Below are 21688 nucleotides of genomic sequence, written 5' to 3'. Positions count from 1 at the left end.
CTTGGTTTGGTGTAGAAGGCTTCCAGCCGTACATGTTTGAGCCCTTGCCTCGCAACGCTGCCAGTTCTGTTAGCTCTACGCCTGCTGAAGACACAGACGGCCATCCCCGTGAACACTGGGACGGAACTCAATGGGAAAGGAAATGATTCTTATTTCAACTGTTGCGTATATTACTGCGACAAGATGCTATGATCGAAAAAATTTGATTGACAGATGACCGTTGATATATGATTGGCTGAATTTAGGCGTTCAGGCTGACGGATAACTAACTGACCTGATTAAGATAACGACAGTATTTCGACTTTAAGGGGTTAATTTTGGATGAACCGGTGTTCTGTCAGTTGAGTATACCCCGTCAGACCGGCATACCCAGTCAATACCTGTTTATCCCTTTAGTCATGTACAAAATTAAACTAATTAAACTAAATTAATGACTTTAACTTTTGGTTATTTTTGAAGCGTATGGTGATCTGACCTTAAATTTCTACAAGACTAAATGGATACACGCCCATCGAGGTAGATTAAAGTCTATTTTTCGTAAAAACTGAAGGGATAAATGCAAATCTGAAGTGTTGACCATGTGTATTAACTATATATTAACAGCAGCTGTCCATAGATCTTAGAAGGTTTAGAAAGCCGAGCTAAAGATCGAGTTTAGCTTCTCTCAATCAAACCAAGTTGATGCTAGTTTTTGTTATTTTACTGTTTTTAAATAGTTTTACAGTTTCTATCCGTTCAGCACCTTGTTTGAAGCGCTTCATAAATAAATGGCTTATTAATAAAAGACATGAGAGTGTGCTCTTGGCGTGCTGATGGCGGCGCCTACCCTACGCCCCGTGCCGCGGTGGACCACGGGGACCCTCTCCTCCCCCGTCAGGGTGTTGATGTCCAGCTTGGTGGGGTCTTTGCAGCGATGTCGCCTCTGTTTGGGACGCTCCACGAAGCCGTGCAGAAGACTCGCTCCAGACTGAACGAGACAAAATCACAGAAACGTAAAGATTCAGACCGATAAAAAAAAAACATTTTTCTCCATTTTCAGATCTGTGGTGAAAGTGATGGAGGCGAAGAGCTGAAGGAACAGAAAGACGTACGTGAGCGAAGGCTGGAAGATCCATGCTGTAGCCCGGATTCTGACGCAGCCACTCCATCAGGCCTTTACTGGCCGCCTCCCTGTCGATGGCCGCCAATTCTGGCTGGGAGGGGGTCTGGGTAGGGGTTGGGGTAGAGGAGGGGGTGGGGGGGCCGGCGGGCCGCTCTGATGGAGACGGTGACGGCGAGGAGGTGGAGGAGGAGACGGAGGAGTGGCTGATGGCCTCCACCCGAGCCTGCAGACGGAGACAGAATTAGAGGAATGTTCCTGCTCGCCCCCCTCCCTCCTTCCCCCCGGCTGAACGTTTCGCTGATCCCTCCCCCCTCCACCCACCTGGGTCTCGGGGAGCTGCAGCCCTCGACTCTTGGCGAACTCGGAGTACAGAGCCTCCACGTTCCTCCTCCTCCCTCTCCTCCTCCTCAGCGAATCGTCTCCCCTCAGGCTCCCGTTGACTATCTGCCCCGTGACCGGGTGGATGAGTCCTGCCTGCAGGATCCCGGACATGTCGATCCCCACGGGGCCCGGCAGAGGGGCGGTGATGGGGGGCAGCTTGTGACCGCTTCCTGCCGCGGCGTTATGGTGGCCGACTTCGTTGGTAGGGGCGCCGACCTCTCCGGAGTGCTTGGTCAGATCGATGGCCGCTTCCTGCCACCCGTTTAGCATGCCGCCGGTCCGATGGGAGGCGGGAGCCACCACCGGCACCTTCTCTTCCCCGGAGCTGCCGCTGTGGCTCGGCGACGCAGATTTCCCCGCCAGAATCTTGGCGGCCGCGGCGGCGGCGGCTTCATAGTCGAAAGACCTGCGGCCTCCTGCTCGCTTGAGCTCGGGGAGGAACGGAGGAGCAACCAGCCTCTCCTGCAAGAGAGGCAAGGAGGTGAGGCGCCAAGCTCCGCGCCCGCATGCGCCGCCCCGCGGCACGTACTGTCAGGGTGGACAGGGTGGGCGAGACAGGGATGGGAGAGAGACGATGGCTTTGGTTAAACACACATACGGACCGAGACACAAAGAGGGGCTGATGCCGGGGATCCAGACCGGCTGCAGGGCTGGACTTCACATACAGCCTAAAGCAGACCATGACCAGAGGTTACCAGAGGTTACCAGATTCTATCAGGGGTTACCATAGGTTACCAGATTCTATCAGGGGTTACCAGAGGTCGCTCTGTCCGATCAGGGCAGAAGAAACAACAATAACTGATGAAGGTCCAAACTGATTCAAATCAATTCAGTTTTTATCAAAATCACTGGATTATTTAGTTACTTTGACTTTTTTTTTTCCATAGCCTGATCTACTTAGAAGAGCAGAAAATGATGATACTTTCTATGAAAGTATGTTTTAAGATCATTTTAGGCGAGAACATTATATTTTTAAGCATCACTATAAGGTCCATTTACTGATTTAATGCGTAATAAAAAACAAATTTCCGATGTCGAGAGGACGGCGGCAACCAGTGGTCCCCCAAGGCTAACAGCAGCCAGGGCTAACGTTCGCCCGTCTGCATAGCCGTGTGTGAAGGACCGCTGGCTCTGATGGTGATTTGTGTTTATCTGACTGTGTTAATTATTATTTCCCGATTAAATGAAAAAAGTAAGAATTTATTATTATCTAGAGACTATTAATAAATGCAGCTCCAGACGAGCCGAGCGTGTGGTGATGTCATCAGTGCGCTTCTGTTCCAATTGACCCAGATTTATGCTGTGTGCTCCGGTTCTCCCAGACTCGATACTTTCCTGTGTTCCTCTCAAGAACATACTTGGCGAGGAAACTAGTTTTTTATTCTTGAGAATTGAGAAACGGGTTAGGTTTAAATAAAACCAGGAAGAAGTTGACTTTTTTAGAGAGGAGCAGCCAATCAGAGGTCAGGGTTTCTATGGAAACAGCTTTAGTCCTGCCCTCTGAGTTTAATAGATGAAGTTGACAGTTTAATGTTTCCTGATGAGTCTGCAGAGCAGACACCTGAAAAAAAAAATACAGATTGAAGTAATAAAAAGTTTATTTCTTTAGAAAAATGACTATTATCATTTAATATCATAATTTAAAACCTGTATTGAATTATTTAGCTGCATCAGCTGCTGTTATTCAGTATTTTCTGTTATTGTGGACATCTGGTTCTGAGCGTTCAGAGCTGAAATCTGGTGGTTTTTCTCTTCAGCACATCTGGGACACAAATAAAAAACTGGACACAGCTGGTGGGAACCATGGTATGAGAGACAGATACACACAGACGGGACAGACGGGCAGAAAGAAGAAGAAGAAATCAGTTTGTACCTTGGGTAGTCTGGTGAGAGGCGGAGGGACGGGGAAGCCCAGCCCCGGTCCGCCCTGCTGGACCCGAGCCTGGCCCGCCAGGAAACCAGTTCGCTGATGGTGGTGCTGGGCTAAGCTGTTAGCCAGGCAGGAGTTAGCTGGGGAGTCGTACTGCTCACTGGATGAAGGCCACTTCCCCTTCAGGATGGCGTGGCAGATGCTGTCCAGGCGGTTGATGATGACTCTGTCCTACGGGGGGGGAGGGAGACAAGCAAAGGGTTAAACTCATCTGAGTGACGTTGCCTCCACCTTCTTCAAAGCTACAAATCCGTTTGCATGACAATATTTTCTGCAGAAATGTTTTGACTCCACTTCCTGAACTAAACCATGGAGAATGTTGGTGAAGATTCTCAGTCATCCTGGTCATAGTCATTCCAAAAAGAGTCTGGCTTTTCCACTTTAAAGGTACTGAAAACTAAACACAGATCATGTTTGAATGTGGAGAATGACATGCGTGTTTCTCTGACAGACATTAAGCCCAGACTGGACAAACTGTAGAATCCATCAGGCCCACTGCTCCCATTAGCATGGAATATCTACGTATCTCTCATGTAGCCTGCATTTGTTGTTAGGCCTGCATTATATACAATGTCTGCATGTTTAATTTGGGACAAACTTAAGATTAATTTTAAATAAAGTTCTTTCTCTTTAAAATCTCAGAACCGTCAAAATGACGGCCTTGGTAGTTCTAGTGTTAAAGTCGTAGGGAAGCAGCTTTTCCAACCGTCGTATTTCCGAATTCTCCCGAGTCGTGCAGACTTTACACGAGTGAATAACATCAATGTGCCGTACATGTTTGAGCCCTTGCCTCGCAACACTGCCAGTTCTGTTAGCTCTACACCTGCTGAAGACACAGACGTCCATCCCCGTGAACACTGGGACGGAACTCAATGGGAAAGGAAATGATGCTTATTTCTTATTTCAACCGTTGCGTATATTAGCTGCAACATATGAATCAAGATGACCGAAAAATTTTTTATTGACAGATGACCGTTGATATATGATTGGCCGAATTTAGGTGTTCAGGCTGACGTATAACTAACTGGCCTGCAGAAGATAGAGTACATTTATAAACATGTTTAAGGCAGAATGATTTGACATTTAAATATGATTTCCCTACGACTTTAATGACCCCCCGTTAAGACACAGAAAGGTATGGGGCAATGCAGGCTAACAAATAAGCCAAACGACCCCCATTCCAAAGGGATGGACCCGTTTGTACGTTTTTTTTTTTTTGCATGTTTTCAAAACAAAAACAAGGCTTTGATGAGCTACTTGTATAAAACCTCGAACTCCATGCTGTTGGTTGAACTGTAAAGTGCCTTGAGATGACATGTGTTGTGAATTTGGCGCTATATAAATAAACTGAATTGAATTGAATTGAATATTTCTGACATTTTTAATTGAAGAAGCTGGAAAAATGGGATGCGAAACTTCTTCAGACTTGGGGGGAAAAAAGTCCAATTGTTTGTTTTTAACTTTTTTTGGAACCCAGGGAGAAGGACATGGTACCTTTGGCCATTCGGAGAAGGAGTACAGAGCTTTCTCCTGCAGCAGCTGGGCGATGGTGGGCTCCCTGCTCTCATGCAGGCTATCGGGAAGATCGCACATGGAGGTGGGAGTTGCAAACCTGGGACTGCCGGGATATCCCTCCACCACAGGCAGCGCTGCGGAGCACAGCAGATACATACGCATCCAGCCATCTGCTGCTCTGTGAAAATGTGCGATCAAAAAGAGCGCGTCCCTACCTGGGCTGCCTGGCCTCTCCTCCTTCACCGGGCCTTTCAGCAGACCCTCCCCTGTGGTGCCCGAGCCGTCGACCTGCTCCGGCTTCGGCGTCAGGACAGTGCTGTCGGCCTCCAGCGTCTCCCGCTTCATCTCGGCCTTCACCTCAGGCTGGTCCGGGCAGGACTCCTGCTTGACCTCGGCTTTGATCCCGGAGCCGTTCGGGTACGCTGGGAATTGCATAACGTCTGGTTTTGCTTCCGGTTTGATCTCGGTCTTAAACCCTCCTCCGTCTGAATAGACGGCGAAGCGGAGATCGGATGGTTTGACTTCGGGTTTCGTTTTTCCGCTCTGTGAGTAAGCCACAAAGTGGAGAGATTCAGGCTTAACGTGGAAGGTCTCCGTCTTCATGGACATGATGAGATCCTCCGGTTTCACCTCCAGCACCGGAGCCCTGGCAGGAAACGCCATCGGCTCAGATTTGGGCTCTGCAGCCTCAGATTTTACAGGGAAGGAGAGAAAAGGAGAAGGTTTAATGTCTGAGCCGTCCAGGCAGACCTCATCGGCCGGCTCCTCCACCTTCACCGGTACCAGGAACTGCAGCGGTTTCTTCTCCTCACTGACTGCTGTCAGAGCCGATGACTTGGAGTTGACATTGTTTACATTTAACGTCAAATTAGTTTTGGCTTCATTGGGGTCACGTTTATTTTCTGGATCTGCAGAGGAGGACGAAGCTTCGCTCGTGCAGTTCTTGCTGCTCAGGTTCTGATCCGCTGGGTCTCGGGTCTGGGATTCCTCCAAGGCAGACCCAGCGGGGCTGCAGGGTTCTGCTATCTCGGCCTCTCCCAGCTCCGCCAGGCTGGCTTCAGCCTCCTGGGTCACCATCTTCTCTGCCGGTTCCTCTGCAGTGTCTCCCAAAGAGACAGAGTCCAGCCGACCTTCAGGCATCTCTGCCGCCCCCTCAGAACCCTCCCTGCTGCCAACATCAAAACCTCCTCCAGAACTCTGTGAGTTTTCCTTCATTTCTAAAAATGCTCCCGTTTCATTACGGATAAAAGCTTCGGCATCCAGAGAGCTGTCCATGGACTGCTCCTCCTCAGTCTGATACAGAATCAACCCGTCCACCTCCTCCGCAGGATCCTCAATGGACCGGGGACAAACCAAGCCACCTTCTGCTTCCAGCTTCCCCAGGTAAGGCTGCACCTCTTCATTATCATCCGAGGACTCCAAGTTCTCCTGGAGGCCCGGAGACACCGCTTTCCTCTCCTCCCGTCCCGCCAGCGCTTCTCCATCCTCCATCTGACGCTCAGAGGTCGGATTCAGGACGCCGACTCCGGGGTCGGCACCTTGGAGCAGAAAAAAACATCAGAGATCCATTTAATACTGAATCAATTTGAAAGTAACAGCATTTAAACTTTAAAAAGTAATAGACTTTTGGTAGAAACATGTACAAAAAAACATTTTCTGTCCAAAAATAGGTAAAAAATAAACAATTTATAACTTTTTCTGAAATGTTAGCTCGATCAGACTGGAATACAGTAATATCCATTCAATATTTCCCGACTTTCCTTGCTCCTCTACAATTCCTTTTTTTAAACATTAGTCCTTGTACTAAAAAATTCTGGTAATGAACCTGTTAAGTTGAACCTTATATTCTGCTGATTTTTCACACTTTCTATGAATAGTAGCTGAGCCTTCAGCTCGCTAACTCTGATGAGCTCTTTTCTCTTTCTCTCTCGGAGGCTAAAATGCTTTCTAAACTAGGGTGACCAGGCGTTCCAGGTTTCCGCGGACAGCCCCCGTTTTCAACCACCTGTCCCCGGAAATGTCCCCGATTTTACCGTTTTATGAATGAGGGGGAAAATGTTATTATGGTAGAAAGAGCGTGCGAGCATGCTGTGCACAGACACAGCTGTTTAACGTATGGATGAGGAGCAGAGTGCACCAGTTTTAAAACAGACGAGGAAGTTCGTTATCACAGACAGCTGGACGCAGCTACACTGTGTTACCCCAAAATCCCACATCCTCCGCCGCCGCTCTGCTACAGGCCTCCTGCGCAAAGCAAAGCCTACAGCTTCGCTGTTCCTCCCTTCTTGCTCCGTTCCGACTTCCTCTGAACTCGAGTAGAGCTTGTGTTACATTATTATTAAATTCATAGGAGAAAAACATGCGGAAATGAAAATGTATTTAATATGACATAATAAAAAATCCCCATCAGCATCCAGCATATGTGCAACTTCTGCCAAAATATTTTCTTTTTGTTGTGGATTTCTGTAACAGGGATAACTAGGATTATATAATCTTTACATTTACATCCAATCAAAAATAATAACAGCTTATTTAAAACAAAAAGCAGAGCTGTATCTATGAATAGAAAATAGGATTGTGAAAATAAACTCCTGTTAGGTTTCACTATGATTCTGTTAAAGGACACATTTTTATCCTGGCCCTGAGGGCTTATTTTTCCTTCATCTATACGTGTAATGACAAAACATGTATTTTTGGTGTTTTAATTGTTGTAATTTGCAACAATTGGAGGGAGCAGCACTGCACTGCCGCTTCGCTGGCTGCTGAAAGCACTAATGGACCAGTCCGTACAGATACATATGCTGTTTCTCAATTCACTAGAAGTTTTTGGGCCATATAGTGACGGTTAAAGGTAGAATGTTTTCTCCTCAAAAAGTACTTTCATAGAACCATGGCAACAGAAAAGAGAAAATTTAACTTAATACTCTGAGCTCTGTGAGCGCTAACCTGGAAGCTGCTGCTGCCGCAGTGCATGCTGGGACAGCTGTCAATCTCAAGAACTGACAAGTCTGCCCTGATGCATGCTGGGTAAAGACGGAGGGGCGAGAACAATATTTATATAGGGCAATAAACATCTTAAAGTATCAGAAATATGAATTCCCAGCGGGCTGGGAATTGAAAAGAACATAAAATCACAACACTAGTTTAGGTCAATGAATAATAATAGATGATTGTCATTCTAAATTAACAGCTAACATTTAAATAAATGGTTAAATAAACCCTAAACCCCCAACAGGGGGATTGGCGGCCTAGTGGTTAGGGCATAGAGCTTGGAATCCTGAGGTTGTGATTTCGAAACCCACTCCAACAGACTGAAACTCTGGGTCCCTGGGCAAGACCCCTAACCGCCGGGCACCCTACAATTGCAGCCCACTGCTTCCCAAGTGGATGGGTTATATGCAGAGATAATGGGCGTCCTTCGGTAGCACAGTGGTTAGTGCGCATGACCCATGTACGGAGCCCTTAGTCCTTGACGCGCCTGACCCAGGTTTGAATCCGACCTGTGGACCTTTGCAGCATGTCTCTACCACATGTCGCGTGTGTCTTGGATTCATTCAAATGAAAGCAATAATGGCTGGAAGAGCGTCAGCAGAGACCAAGAGATCAATATTTCTGCCTCCACGTACCTTCGTTCTGGTTTTCTGCTTCTTGCTCCCTTAATTTCTCTGCCTCCTCTTCCTCTTTGTCTTCAAACTCAAACCCGGTACTTCCCTCCTGGTCGTCTCCCTCCTCCTCGGGATTGGCCAAGCTCTCTGGGACGTCAGCATGTCCAAGAGCGTCCTGAGGCTCATGGCTGAACGACAGGGGTGGAGGGGGGACAAAGGGGAGGGGCGGGCTTGCTGAAAGGTCTGTTTGATCTGGACTGGCCTCTTCGTTCACTCCGATATCCTAAATAATAGCAAATAGAGACGTCTGGATTACTTTAATAAAGAAATGGTTCCCTCAGTTGTCAGTTTACCCTTTTCTGACCATCTAGGGAAGAAGGTTGATGACTGGTGAAGTAGAAACCCACCTTAAAGAGCATGTAGCTCGATGATAGCGGCTCGACTGCTTCCCCGGTGGAAGGATGAGATGGAGAGGATGAAGGAGGGAGGCCTAAACACTCCTCCAGAGTCCCACCCTCTTCTCCTCCTCTGTCTCCTCCCTGCGCCTCCTCATCCTCCTCCTCCAGAAAACCTGTCTCCAGGCCAGAGGGACCGAGGATGGGATCGGACTCGTTGAACATGTGTTCAGCTGGACTGGTGTGATCTGTGCTGTCCCAAGGAGCCTGCAGGAAAACAGGTCGATACTTAATAAGCACAAAAATATACAAATACACAAATCAGCAGCAAACATTCGGCTGCAGATTAAAAAATTATCTTTTAAGAAGATCTGATTTTCCAACACCTAAAAAATGGATTTAAGAAGTTTTAGAACTGCATATTTCATAAAGTAAATCCTCCTGGCTGATGTTCAAATGGTCCACTGCAGCATCATCGCTGGCTTTTACATTAGAACCGAATGGCAGCCCACTTCCCTGCAACTCACAGCAAAATCCTCTCCAACTTCCAGCCACTGAAGTGACCCCTTCTTGCATATTCTTTTACTCTGACTCTGACCCTTTCTTTAAATTACAGGGTCTGACCAGGAGATGGCGCTTCTCTTTCGATCTTATTGTCCACAAATAATGACAGAAAGAATATTTTAGTACAAAGGTTGATGTTTAAAAAGGAATTGTAGGGGACCAGCCATGGACCCATCCAGGAAAGAGGAAAATTTTGAATGGTTGCTACTGTACTAATGTCAGGTACCTGCGAATCATTGTCAGTACTCAGCAGTACCATGGAGCAGACAATGCAAATTCTGACCCACGCAGCTGGCGGCGGACGATGAGTCGCTAATGGTGGCAAAAGCCAAAGTTGGTTGAATTTAAAATTCTTACGAGTATTAGGGCAAGGCTAGAATTTTTTTAATTTTGAGAATAAAGTTGTAGCATTACGAGAATAAAGTCGTAGCATTACAAGAATAAAGTCGTAGCATTAGTGGAATAAAGTCGTAGCACTACGAGAATAAAGTCATAGCATTACAAGAATAAAGTCGCAGCATTGCGAGAATAAAGTTGTAATATTAGTAGAATAAAGTCGTAGCACTACGAGAATAAAGTCATAGCATTACAAGAATTAAGTCGTAGCATTACGAGAATTAAGTCGTAGCATTACGAGAATAAAGTCATAGCATTACAAGAATAAAGTCGTAGCATTGCGAGAATAAAGTTGTAATATTAGTAGAATAAAGTCGTAGCATTAAGAGAATTAAGTCGTAGCATTACGAGAATTAAGTCGTAGCATTACGAGAATAAAGTCGTAGCATTACAAGAATAAAGTTGTAATATTAGTGGAATAAAGTCGTAGCATTATGAGAATAAAGTTGTAGCACTACAAGAATAAAGTCTTAACATTACGAGAATAAAGTTGTAGCATTATGAGAATAAAGTTGTAATATTAGTAGAATAAAGTGGAGGCGTCGCAGGGAAAGGAGAGCACTGACGACGGCTTTGCCTCAACCTGTTTTTGACTCTGCCCCATTTGCACCTATGCCGGCCCCTGGTCCAGCTCTGACGCCGGAACCCTCCTGCATTACAATCCCGCCCTCTTCATTAACGACCAATCACATTCACTTTATTCACTCGTGTAAAGTCGTGCACCGCTCGGGAGAATTTGGAAATGCAGCAGTTGGAACAGCCTTTTCCTTACGACTTTAATAGCAAAGCTTTTGGTCCAATTTAGATGTTTTTTCATGCTTTTTCTCTTTTTACCTGTAGCACTTTGAGATATTTGGATGGAAAGTGCAGTATAAATTAATTGTATTATTATCATTATTATTATTATTGTAAAACGGCATAACGGCGTCCAGATATTCTGCTACATGTGAACAAGGACCAACTCTAGTGCGGTCACTAAACTGCTGGTTCTGTCAGAAGACTGGAATCTAAAAGAAAAAAAAATTCAGACTTTTCTCTGCTGATCCCATATATTATATTTTAAAGCTAATTTCCAGTGTTCCATGTTTAGGCTGATTTCTAGCACCAGCTTTGCGGCCTCATACCTGTAACTGATCCAGCTCCACTGACGGCGCCATCAGCCCAGTTTCCTCCGATGAGCCCTGCTCACCAACCAGGACGTCGCTCCTCAGCTTGGAGTCCAGGTCGGCCCCGCCCACTCCGTACGAGTTGAGCATGCTTTGACCCCCCGTTGCGGAGTTAAAGGGGAACCCGTTCAGGGCGTCTTTGGGAATCTTCCCTCCGTGCAGGCCGTCGGCAGACATGCTGTCGTGTTGCAGAGCTCCCAGCTCCAGGCTCTCATCCAGCGGAGCGCAGTCCAGGAAGTCCACCCGCGAGCCAGGAACCAGGCCCAGGTTGGGAGAAACGGAATCCGGGGGGTCCAGGGCGGGAGGGTGGAGGTGAGGGTGAGAAGAAGAGGATGAGGATGAGGAAGGAGAGGGCGCGGGTGCAGGTGGAGGCTGCTGGTGGGGGTATTCTGGAGGCTGAGGGGAGTGATGGCCGAGCCCCGCCTCATAGAGGCAGCAATGAGGCAGCGGCCCGTGGGACGAAGAGGAGGAAGACATGGCCAGGCCTGCGTGGTGCGGGTGATGAAGATGAGCAGGGTGCCGCCTGACGTAATTCCTGTGAGCCTCCAGGAAACTGAGCTGAGGATCGTTGAGGATGTAGAAGTCGGTGCGGCTCAGGCCGTGGCGGGCCGCCCCGATCAGCAGGTCCCGGTCGTGTTTACCGCTCTCCCACCAGACGGGGAGGTAGAGGGAGGGGCGGCAGAGCTGGAGGCGGGCCGAGAGTAGCGGGTGACGGAGAACCTGTGGGAGGATGATGGAGCGTTTGTTCCGATATCCACATCAGGTCTGAACTCTGGGTTCTATAAAAAGGTTCTGACCTGCTCTCTGATCTTTCGCAGCAGCTCGATGCGATACAGCGTCCTGGCGGCTCGCTCCTCGGTCAGAGGCTCCACCAGAAGGCCGGGATCCACCAGCCCTGGAAACAACAAAACACAGCCGACTTTATTCCACGCCACCACGCAACAGAATCACCAACTAGCTGTGGGTCTAGATACGGCCGCGGCGGTGAGAAAGTGGGGTCAAGTTTGTGTGACAACGGTGGGACATGAGGGCCAAAAAGAGCGGAGATCCAGGTGGAAAAAGGGTCCCAGCGTTCTCGTGCACCTCTCTATTCTAGCTGGTCCAAATTCACGAGTCATTTTCCACAATGGTGGTCATACAAACAAAACAAGCCGGCAACATACCAGACAGGAAATACACATAGTGTAGAGCGGATGTAGATTTGACCAATCAGAGGCCTCCTGTCTGCGGTCACCTATAAATTTTGGAGAGGTGCACCAGAGTGTCTGCGAAGGGGCGGGGATGTCTTTGCGTTCACTGCGACACACGCAGACTACCTAGTTTTAAAGTATAAATCAGCCTTTAGGAAAAGGCTAATTCCACCAATGTTCCATAACCTCTGCATCCAAGCTCAGATTAATTATTCTGAAAATATGGAGTCAATTTTGTTCCAAAATGAAATGTTTTGTAAATCGAAATCTGAAGAGAATATAATCCAGAAATTCAACTTTCGAGAGGCTTTGCCGTTCTGTCAGATTTGATTTTTTCCAAATTATTTGGTTTCCTAATTTCATTCTTTTAAATAGATATATTTAAAACTTTTCTCTGATTGAGTTTTACAATTTTATTTGATCGATTTTTTTTTTTTTTGCAATCCTCTGGATTTATGAGCATTTCTATTGGTCTGCTGGACGTTAGCAGGAGCGTTTGGATTGGACTGGAACTGAAGAGAAATAGATCTGAAAAAACCAAGAATGCAATTTGTAAAAAAAATCATTCTGAAAAACAGAAATTTTAGGGGGAAAAATAAAATACGATTTTAAATATAAAGTATATATTTAGGAAAAAAAGAAATCTGAGAAAAAAGCCAAGTTACTTACAAAACCTTTAGTTCGAATCATGTTTTTTTTTTTTTAAGTTTCGTTTCTGGATTCCAATTTTTTTTTGCCAGATTTCCAATTACAAAACCTTTTGTTGGTTAAAGACAGACTTTCATACTCATTGACTGTTATGATTAGAAATGTATCTGTATTAAAAACACCTTATATTTTATTTACAAACCTTACTTTTAGTTTGGAGAATCACGAATACATGACTAGGCATGCAACTGAAGGAAACTTTAGTTTGCCTAAGGCAAAGTCAAATGCCTTAATAAGAACTGTTATGTATAGAGGTATGAAAGCATGGAATTTACGGCCAAATTACATTAAATTGATAACTGATTTAAGGAAATTTAAAAGATCATTGAAAGAACATTTATTAAATATAGAGGTGGTCTCATAAAACACGATTAGGACTGTGAGGGAGTACACAGTCTTCTTCACTTGCTGTGCTTTGTAGTTTGTTTTGATTAGTTTGGATTGTTTCTGTGTATCTATATGGGTATGTATGTGTATATGTGTGTATGTATTTATGTATATGTATAGATTATGGGAGCTGTTGTTTTAATGTCCACATAATTTTATTTCATTTGTAATTTTTTAATTTAATTTTTTTTATTTAATTAAATGTTTTGTTGGACCCCAGGAAGAATAGCTGTAGCTTGCTACAGCTAATAGGGATCTTAAATAAACTAAACTTAACTTTTATTTGCTTTCAAAAATGTGTTTTATAAATCTTAAAACTAAGATCAGCTGGTTACTTACATTTTTATAGGAAAAGTCCGGTCATATTCAGAATACAAACTTCTGAAAGTACTTTAAATATGAAATTATTCCATACTGTTCAATAAATGTTAACTGTTTTTAATAAAGAGTAATTTTTTTTTTAATGTGCTTTACTGGAGGCATCCATGTTTGTCAAAGAACACTACTGCCACCTACTGGTTTGTGACGTCACAGTGCGGTATCGGCTGTTGATCAAGTCCCAGTGCTGTATCTGGTGTTTGTCACAACGCGCTATTATCCAAGTCTTCTTGAAAACATTCTTCTTCCAAATGTTGGCTACATATTACATGTTTTTTTTTTCTGACCAGAAGTTCAATGGCAAATACATTTTATCCCTTTTGGGCATTTATTTGATCCTCTATTGTAACAATCTTCAGAAAGACTGGAAGTTGAAGGATTTGATTCCAATCGGACATTTTAAACGATTTTTAAACGATATTGTTTGCAGAATCACTATATTTGTGATTGGCCTCATGGTGTGTTGAAGAACGCTGCAGACCAGCATTTAGCTTGATTTCCTACACCTGGAGAAGCCAGGACGCTCTGATCAGGCTAGAGTCTGACCTCATCTCTTATCCCGGGTTTCCTGACTCCAGCTTTAAGGAAATAAGTGAAAATAATGGGACTGAGCTTTAAACTCTAATATTTTTGGCCTCTTGTTGATGCAGCTTCTCTCTGCCGCTGTAGGGAACAGGATGATGCATCTGCATTGCTTTGGTGTGGAGAGCTGCTCCCGTCTCTAAGGTCTGATCACACAGAGCGAGATGTAATCATTTAGGCTGCGACGAACCAGCTGTTTAAGGATGGGAGATCATTCCTAGTTTTTCTTAGGAAAGTTTTTCCTCCATCTGCTGGTTTTATCTCCGTTCTGTCGGTTCTCTCCATCCCCTGTACCTTCGTCGTTCTTTGGCGGGAGCTTGCACGCCGTCCTGCACATGTTGACGAATGCGTTGAAGTAGCGCTCCAAGCTCTCGTCCGTCTTCCTCTCCAGTCGGGCCAGCGCTCTGAACTGGGACCAGTCGAAGGCTTTCCTCTCCGGGTCGTACACCACGCCGAACGAGGAAACGGTGCGGTAGAAGTCTGCCTGTTCTCGGCGGGTCCACCTGCAGAGGAACCAGAGGATCCAGATGAATCGGCCGTTTCTGCTGCAGACTGAGAACAACAACAACCTGCAGCTCGGTCACCTCCTCTGCCACTCCAGGAACAGAGGGTCAGTCTCCGTGGAGACCACCGAACACCTCCTTAGCTCCTCCCCCAGCTGCCAGGCCAGCGGCCCGCCGCCGTGGTGGCCGTGCCCGGCCCCACCCATCGCCATGCCGACCAGGCCGTCAGGCAGCAGGAAGTCGTGTCTCAGCAGAGGCTCTCTGCGCAGCGTGAAGCGCTGGTAGGCTGTGATCAGGCGGCGGAAACGGGCCGTCAGGGCGGGGCCGGTGGGCCACAGCGGCCGCGCCTGCACCACGTGGAGCGCCGCCACCCCCGACACTGTTCCTGTCGTCGTCGTGGTAACCAGGGGTGCGTCTTGGGTGCAAAGGTCAGTGGAGGTCTGAGAATCTGAGGGGGAACAAAATTGTAACTGAAGGATCTGGTTACTGGTTAACAACTAGTAATACTGGTCATACAGCATGAAACCCAGTTCACCCAGAAGGAAACGACCCGCAGGCATCAGCTGGGATTACCTGCTTTGGTTCCGCACACACTCACCTGGAAGGTCTCCATGGTGGTCAGCCGCCCCATCCTGAGCCGCGCTGTCGGCCTTTTCCTGAATGTCGACGCTGGAGCAGGTTTCCTCCCCCTGAGAGGAAAAGAAGCGGCGCTCATCAGCAGTTCTGTCTTCCTCTCTACGGATCATTCAGGCTTAAAACTGATCCTAGATCAGATCTTTTGTTCTCGTTCTTTCTTCCTAAGGGGGGAACTTCTTGTTCCACCAAATTATGTTAAACATTTATACAGGAATTAGTAACTCTAATTTAATGCTCATAGACATTATTTTAATGCCATAAACAAGTACCCATGCCTCTCATATATGCATTCATATGGTTCTGCTGCAGGTTTCTTCCTGTTAAAAGGGAGTTTTTCCTCTCCACTGTCGCTACAAGCATGCTTAATGTGAGGGATTGCCTTCGAGTCAATAAGTCGATGCAATCAACTGGTTTTCCTTAGATAGAAAACCTTGAATCAATTTAACTTTATGATCTGGTGAACTGTAAAGTGCCTTGATATGACATGAGTTGTGAATTGGCGCTATAGAAATAAACTGAATTGAATTCCTGCTTTTCAGACAGGATTTTAGCTCCGTAGGTCTTACCAAGCTGCCCTGCCTCAGGTTCAGCCTTTCCATCAGGAAATCAGCTAACAGACCATCACTGTGTCCAAAAGGCATTTAGCACCACAGAGAAACACTGATATAATGAAGATGATGATGGAGATCTTTACCCGTCTGCTCTCCTCTGGTTCCTCCTCGCCATTAGCGCTGCTCTCTGGCTTTTCCTTCGCCTCCTCCGTTTTACAGCTGCTGTCAGAGAAGAGAGCCGACAGAGAGGTTTCAATACTGTCTGAGGGTGATGGGGAGGAGGTCTTTCTCTTTGTTAAAAAATAAGTTATGTCCCCCTGAAGTCGATAACACCTCACAGCTTCCCTTCCAGTTCTTTTCCTGGGAGCAAGCTACTTGGTTTAATAACTCTTAATTCAAAACTTGGTAAAACTATATAAAAATGATTAAAAAACACGGCCATGCAGGTGGCGCAGTGGTTAGCGCACACAACATGTATGGAGGCCTTTGTCCGCAGGTACGTCTCTCCCCCTCTTATATCCCCTTTCCTGTCAGCGTACTGTTCATAAAACGAGCCACCAGTGCTGTAAAACTTTAAAAAAATAAAATAAAAGACTAAAAATAGGAGTTTATTCCAGTTCAGATCATTACCGGACAGATAAATTGCTTGGAGGCCAACAAATACTCATGAAGAAACATTTATACGGTGTTTGGGAAAATCTACATCACCCAGGACTTGAAAAGAGTTAAAAACCACAGATGACTTGACTTCAAAAAGTTTTTCCCATCCTCGTGAGGAATTCTCTGAATTCAAAACCAGTTTAGGAGAAGTTCGAATCTTCAGGTTTTTAAGGTAAAAGCAGATCCAGACCAAACCAGACACTCCCAGCATCCGCTTCTCCACCAAAAAGCTTTGAGGGGAACTCTGACACCAATGAGCAGCGTAGACAACCTGGGCCTTGCATGGAGACGGCGTTCTAATGGATTCCAACAGGTTCATGTCTCTCCTGATGCTCAGATTACAGCCGTCACTGTCACCTTCTGTTAAAGAGGACCTGAACCACTGATACTTTCCAATAAACGTAATGGACAACATTAGGGTTGCAACAACGAATCGATAAAATCGATAAAAATCGACTTTTAAAAGCGTTGGCAACGAATTTCATCATCGATTAGTTGTGTCGCGCGATTACTGCGTCATTCGCCGCCGGCGTCATCACATCCACTTGACTGAAACGGGGGAAGAAAAAAAAATACGGCAGAGCGAGCCAGGGCCGCAGGTGAGACAAGGCTGTTTTCAAAAAGCAGTAACGTCAACTGTTCTAATGATCGATACCGCAAACGAAAGATGCGTCTCAATTCGCAGACAGCCTGCGCTTTGTAAAGCGAAAAAAGTTGTAACATGCAACTTTTGTAAAAATAAATGAACATGGCACAGAAGCACCACTTTTATGATGCAGCACCTGAAAAGGAAACACGTTGGAGCCTTCGATGGCAGTGAAGAGAGCTGATCAGCAGGATGAGTAACCATGTTTGTTTGGTTTTAAAGTGGGGAAACGTAACGTTAGTTTCTCAGGTAGCTCATCTGATGCTTTCCTTACCTTGTTAGTAGGTTACAGACAGTGATAAGGTTGGCTACTTATTTTACTTTTAATTTCATTTGAATTAGCTTAAGCAGCGTTTATATTTTCTTTATAAATAAATTAACTTGCAAATTATGAGGGCAAGGCTTTTAAAGTTTAAATCTTCTGGCAAAGATAAAGTAAAGAAGATCCTGCAATTTATGGAAGTAAAGCAGAATAAAATCCAGCAAGATCAGTAATATGTCAATTAATTATCTGCCACATTCCCATGTAAATATCTGTCTTTGGAGGATGTGTTTTTTAGCACCCCTAGTTCTCTCATTTTTATTCCAAATACAATTTATAATTTGAATCACAGGGCTATTTTTATCTCTATGGTTCAGTATTTTCTCAAGTAGCAACTTTAACTGCTATACTTTCCTGTCTTAGACTCTTCTAGTCTAAAAAAACCTCATTTGTTGAAATGGGGGGGCCTATTGTTCGAGCCCCTTAGGGGCTTTTAAAAACAAAAATGTTTTTTTTGCGCTTTATGAAACAAAGTAGCCTGTATTTTGTGGATGTACAGCCACATTTCTCATGTAAGTTTGCGTAGTTTTAACACAAACATTTATTTTTCATATTGCACCAGTACAGTTAATGAGCAACCTGCACTTGTGTGCTTGTTTGTTCTGTCTAAAATGTTTATTTTGGAATAAAGAGGTTAATATAAAAAATATTTTTTGTCCGATTCATCGATTAATCGAAAAAATAATCGTCCGATTCATCGATTTTTAAAATAATCGTTAGTTGCAGCCCTAGACAACATGCAGCACGGTGAGAACATTTTCTGAACCAATGTTCAGATTTCACCTCCTCAAGCCCCTGTTGCACAATTTAGTCAGCGTAGGCCTGACGTACGGAAAATCAGGCTAAAACGCTGGCATAAGTTATGAGCACGCTGAAGCATGTCGACATACGGCGAGTACGGCGAGAACTTTTGATCACTCTTTAAATTTCCCGACCTTTGCCTGCGTATGCCAGACGTGCGGCATAAGTTACAGGCAAGTTATCGGATTGTTGACATATGATCAGATTTTAGACAAAGAAAACAGTTATTCTATTCTACTACTAAAACAGTTTTTGTTAACACAATAGTCATTTCTCAATTTAATAGACGAGAGTACGGACTTGTGTTCTCGCCCAGTATGTTCTTGAGAAGAACACAGGAAAGTGTGGACTCTGGGAGAACGGGAGCACGCAGCATTAATATGGGTCAATTGGAACAGAAGCGTACTGATAACATCGCCACACGCTCGCCTCGTCTGGAGCTGCTTTTCACCTCCTGTTATTAATAGTCCCTAGATAATAATAAATTCTGACGTTTTTCATTTATTGGGGGAATAATAATGAACACAGTCAGATAAACACAAATCAAATGAACATTTTGCCAAATAAAACAAAAGACTCTCCATCATGGCCAGCGGTCCTTCACACATGGCTATGCAGAGAGAGGGCTGCTGCAGATGGGCTAACGTTAGCCCTGTCTGCCGTTAGCCTCAGAGGTCCACTGGTTGCTGAGTTCCGCTAGAATTCAGAAGTTGTTTTTTTTTTATATTACACATTAAAACGGTTTTTGGGCCATATAGTGACGGTTAAAGGTATAATGTTTTCTCCTCAAATGATCTTAAAACGTACTTTTATTGAACAAGTGCAACAGAAAAGTGAACTTTTAACTTAATACTCTGAGTTCTGTGAGCGCTCTGCTGGAGGCTGCTGCTGCAGCAGTGCATGCTGGGACAGCTGTCAATCTCAAGAACAAGTCTGCTCTGATGCATGCTGGGTAAAGAGGGAGGGGTGAGAACAACATCCGGGGAATTTGTTCGTTCTCGGTCTGCTTGTTCTTGTGAATTGGAACAGTACTAGGGCCGAGGCTGATGACGTTTCACGAATACATGAAAAAAGCACAAGTATACATATTGATGAACTGCCAAAGTTAAAAGTTGATTAGCTTAACATGGCTAACTGACCAAGCTAAAAGAGGCTAACCTGTTAGCTACTGAACACAGCTAGCTGCAGTGCTATCCAGCTCTCCCCCTCTATGTCATGGTCTAACAGTTGCTTTGTTCACCTTGAACACACTTTTTTAGGCTTTTTCAATCAGGTAAAACTTTATTGGTCATTAGACACGCTAACGCTGCAGATGCTTCTGACTCAGATGCTGCATTGTTACTATTGATGTCTGGACAACCTCAATATTTTACATCATGTGGCAACGTTCAGACCATCATGTAGCGTAACGACACTGGCGTGAAGCAGGACCTGAGCAGATCTGATACCTACAGTGGTACTATTTGAAACACTGTGCCGTAATAATCCAGGAAACTGATCCGAGAACAAAGCTTTCGTTTTTCTAAAATCAGCAGAGAGCCAAATAAAAGCACAAAGTGAATTTGGCTTAACTGAATTGTGAGGTTTGTATTTGATGGTGAGTCCAAGTGTGAAGCAGGAACGTGGGCGGGAAGGCGACAGCACAAACAAACCAAAACACCAGGATGGGTTTTATTCACACTGCCGTTAAGTCCTGCTGTGAAAACGACTACAGGCAGCAGGAGGAGGAAGACGAAGGAGCGAGCAAACGCAGACGGAGAAAACCGATTAATAAGGAAGCACTATTCAAGGGTTCAATGGTTGATTGAGAAAGGAAGCAGTCATATAACAGGAAACAATGATCATAAAGAGGAGAGCAAAGGTCACAGGGATTTTAAAAAGCAGGAGATCCATCCATTTCCTTCCGCTTTATCCGGGGTCGCAGAGACAACAGTCTAAGCAGAGATGCCAAGACTTCCCGATCCATGCACACTTCCTCCAGCTGCTCTGGGGGGAACCCGAGGCGACACCAGGCCAGCTCAGAGTCCCTCCAGCGTGTCCTGGGCCTTCCATGAGGCCTCCTCCCAGTAGGACATGCCTGGAACACCTCCTGAGGAAGGCGACGAGGAGGCATCCGGAACAGATGCCCGAGCCTCCTCAGCCAGCTCCTTTAGAGGTGGAGGAGCAACGACGCTACTCTGAGCTCCTCCTGGGTAAAGGTTTGGTTATTCTCCCGCAGCAGTGTGTCGCAGTGAGCTTGTTGCAGATGTTTTTGACTTATTCCCAACATTGAAGCGTGGTCTGCGCTAAGTTATTCCACGCCACAACGCAAGAGGGCCAATCAGGAACTAGCTGTGGGTCTAGATACGGCCGAGGGGTGAGGAAGTGGGGGCAAGTTTGTGCGACAACGGAGGGACATGAGGGCCAAAAAGAGCGGGGGATCCAGGGTCCCAGCGTTCTCGCACACCTCGCTCTTCCAGCTGGTCCAACTCTATGAGTCGTTTTCCACAATGGCGGTCATACAAATAAAACAAGCTGGTAAGGTACCAAACAGGAAATACACATAGTGTAGAGCAGATGTAGATTTGACCAATCAGAGGCCTCCTGTCTGCTGCACTGTCTGACGTCAACTAAAATTTTGGAGAGTTGCGGCAGAATGTCTGCGGAAGGGGCGTTCACTGTGACAAACATACAGACGACCTGGTTTCTGAGAATAAACCAGCCTTAGGTCTACGTTCAAACTGCAGCCTGAAGTGACCAAAATCTGAGTTTTTTTACCCATATGCGAACTGTATCTGATCTTTTCATGGCAGTCTAAACAACACAGATCTGATTTTTTCCAATGCAACCCAGGCCACTCGGCTATGTGGTCCTGAATCAGATAAGTATACGATCTTTTTAAATGCGACCTGTGTCTGAACATCCAGGTCGCATTCATCTGACCTGAACGTCATTAAAGGAATAGTACACCCAAAACATGATTAGCCTTCATTTTCTACTCGCCCCCATGCTGAACAACACTATGGAGTACTTTTTTGATATCTCAAATGCATCTGGAGATCTGGGAGGCTTCTTGCTGTCTGCTGACATTCAAATAATGGAGGTCTATGGCGCCCGAGGCAGAAAGGTCCATAAAAGTCCACAAAAAACGTGTCAATATTCCTCCATACTGCTCGTCCAATGTAGCGCGCCTGCGAGTTCACCACTTTGCGGAAACCGCGGCAGACCAAACCAGATGAAAGTGCGCATTCAGCGTCTGCTCTGCCAATAATGCAAGCGTAGAAGAAGAAA

At 45.5% G+C, this 21688-nt stretch overlaps 1 protein-coding gene across 1 annotated transcript in view; it reads right to left on the bottom strand.

Annotated features, from left to right (window-relative positions):
* LOC107089782 (chromodomain-helicase-DNA-binding protein 6-like) overlaps window positions 1-21688 on the bottom strand; it is a 59611-nt gene that overhangs the window by 5412 nt on the left and 32511 nt on the right. The window contains 14 exon segments of the mRNA XM_015382753.1: window positions 827-967; window positions 1092-1325; window positions 1424-2011; window positions 3357-3584; window positions 4908-5062; window positions 5144-6466; window positions 8555-8816; window positions 8941-9195; window positions 11013-11774; window positions 11852-11949; window positions 14594-14802; window positions 14884-15250; window positions 15401-15491; window positions 16133-16211. Of these exon segments, the coding sequence (XP_015238239.1) occupies window positions 827-967; window positions 1092-1325; window positions 1424-2011; window positions 3357-3584; window positions 4908-5062; window positions 5144-6466; window positions 8555-8816; window positions 8941-9195; window positions 11013-11774; window positions 11852-11949; window positions 14594-14802; window positions 14884-15250; window positions 15401-15491; window positions 16133-16211 (4792 nt within the window).

This window comes from Cyprinodon variegatus, unplaced genomic scaffold (assembly GCF_000732505.1).
Source record: "Cyprinodon variegatus isolate N-32 unplaced genomic scaffold, C_variegatus-1.0 Scaffold13, whole genome shotgun sequence".
Lineage (NCBI taxonomy): Eukaryota > Metazoa > Chordata > Actinopteri > Cyprinodontiformes > Cyprinodontidae > Cyprinodon > Cyprinodon variegatus.
The sequence above is the reverse complement of the archived record's forward strand: the minus strand, read 5'-3'. Positions and strand labels throughout refer to the sequence as shown.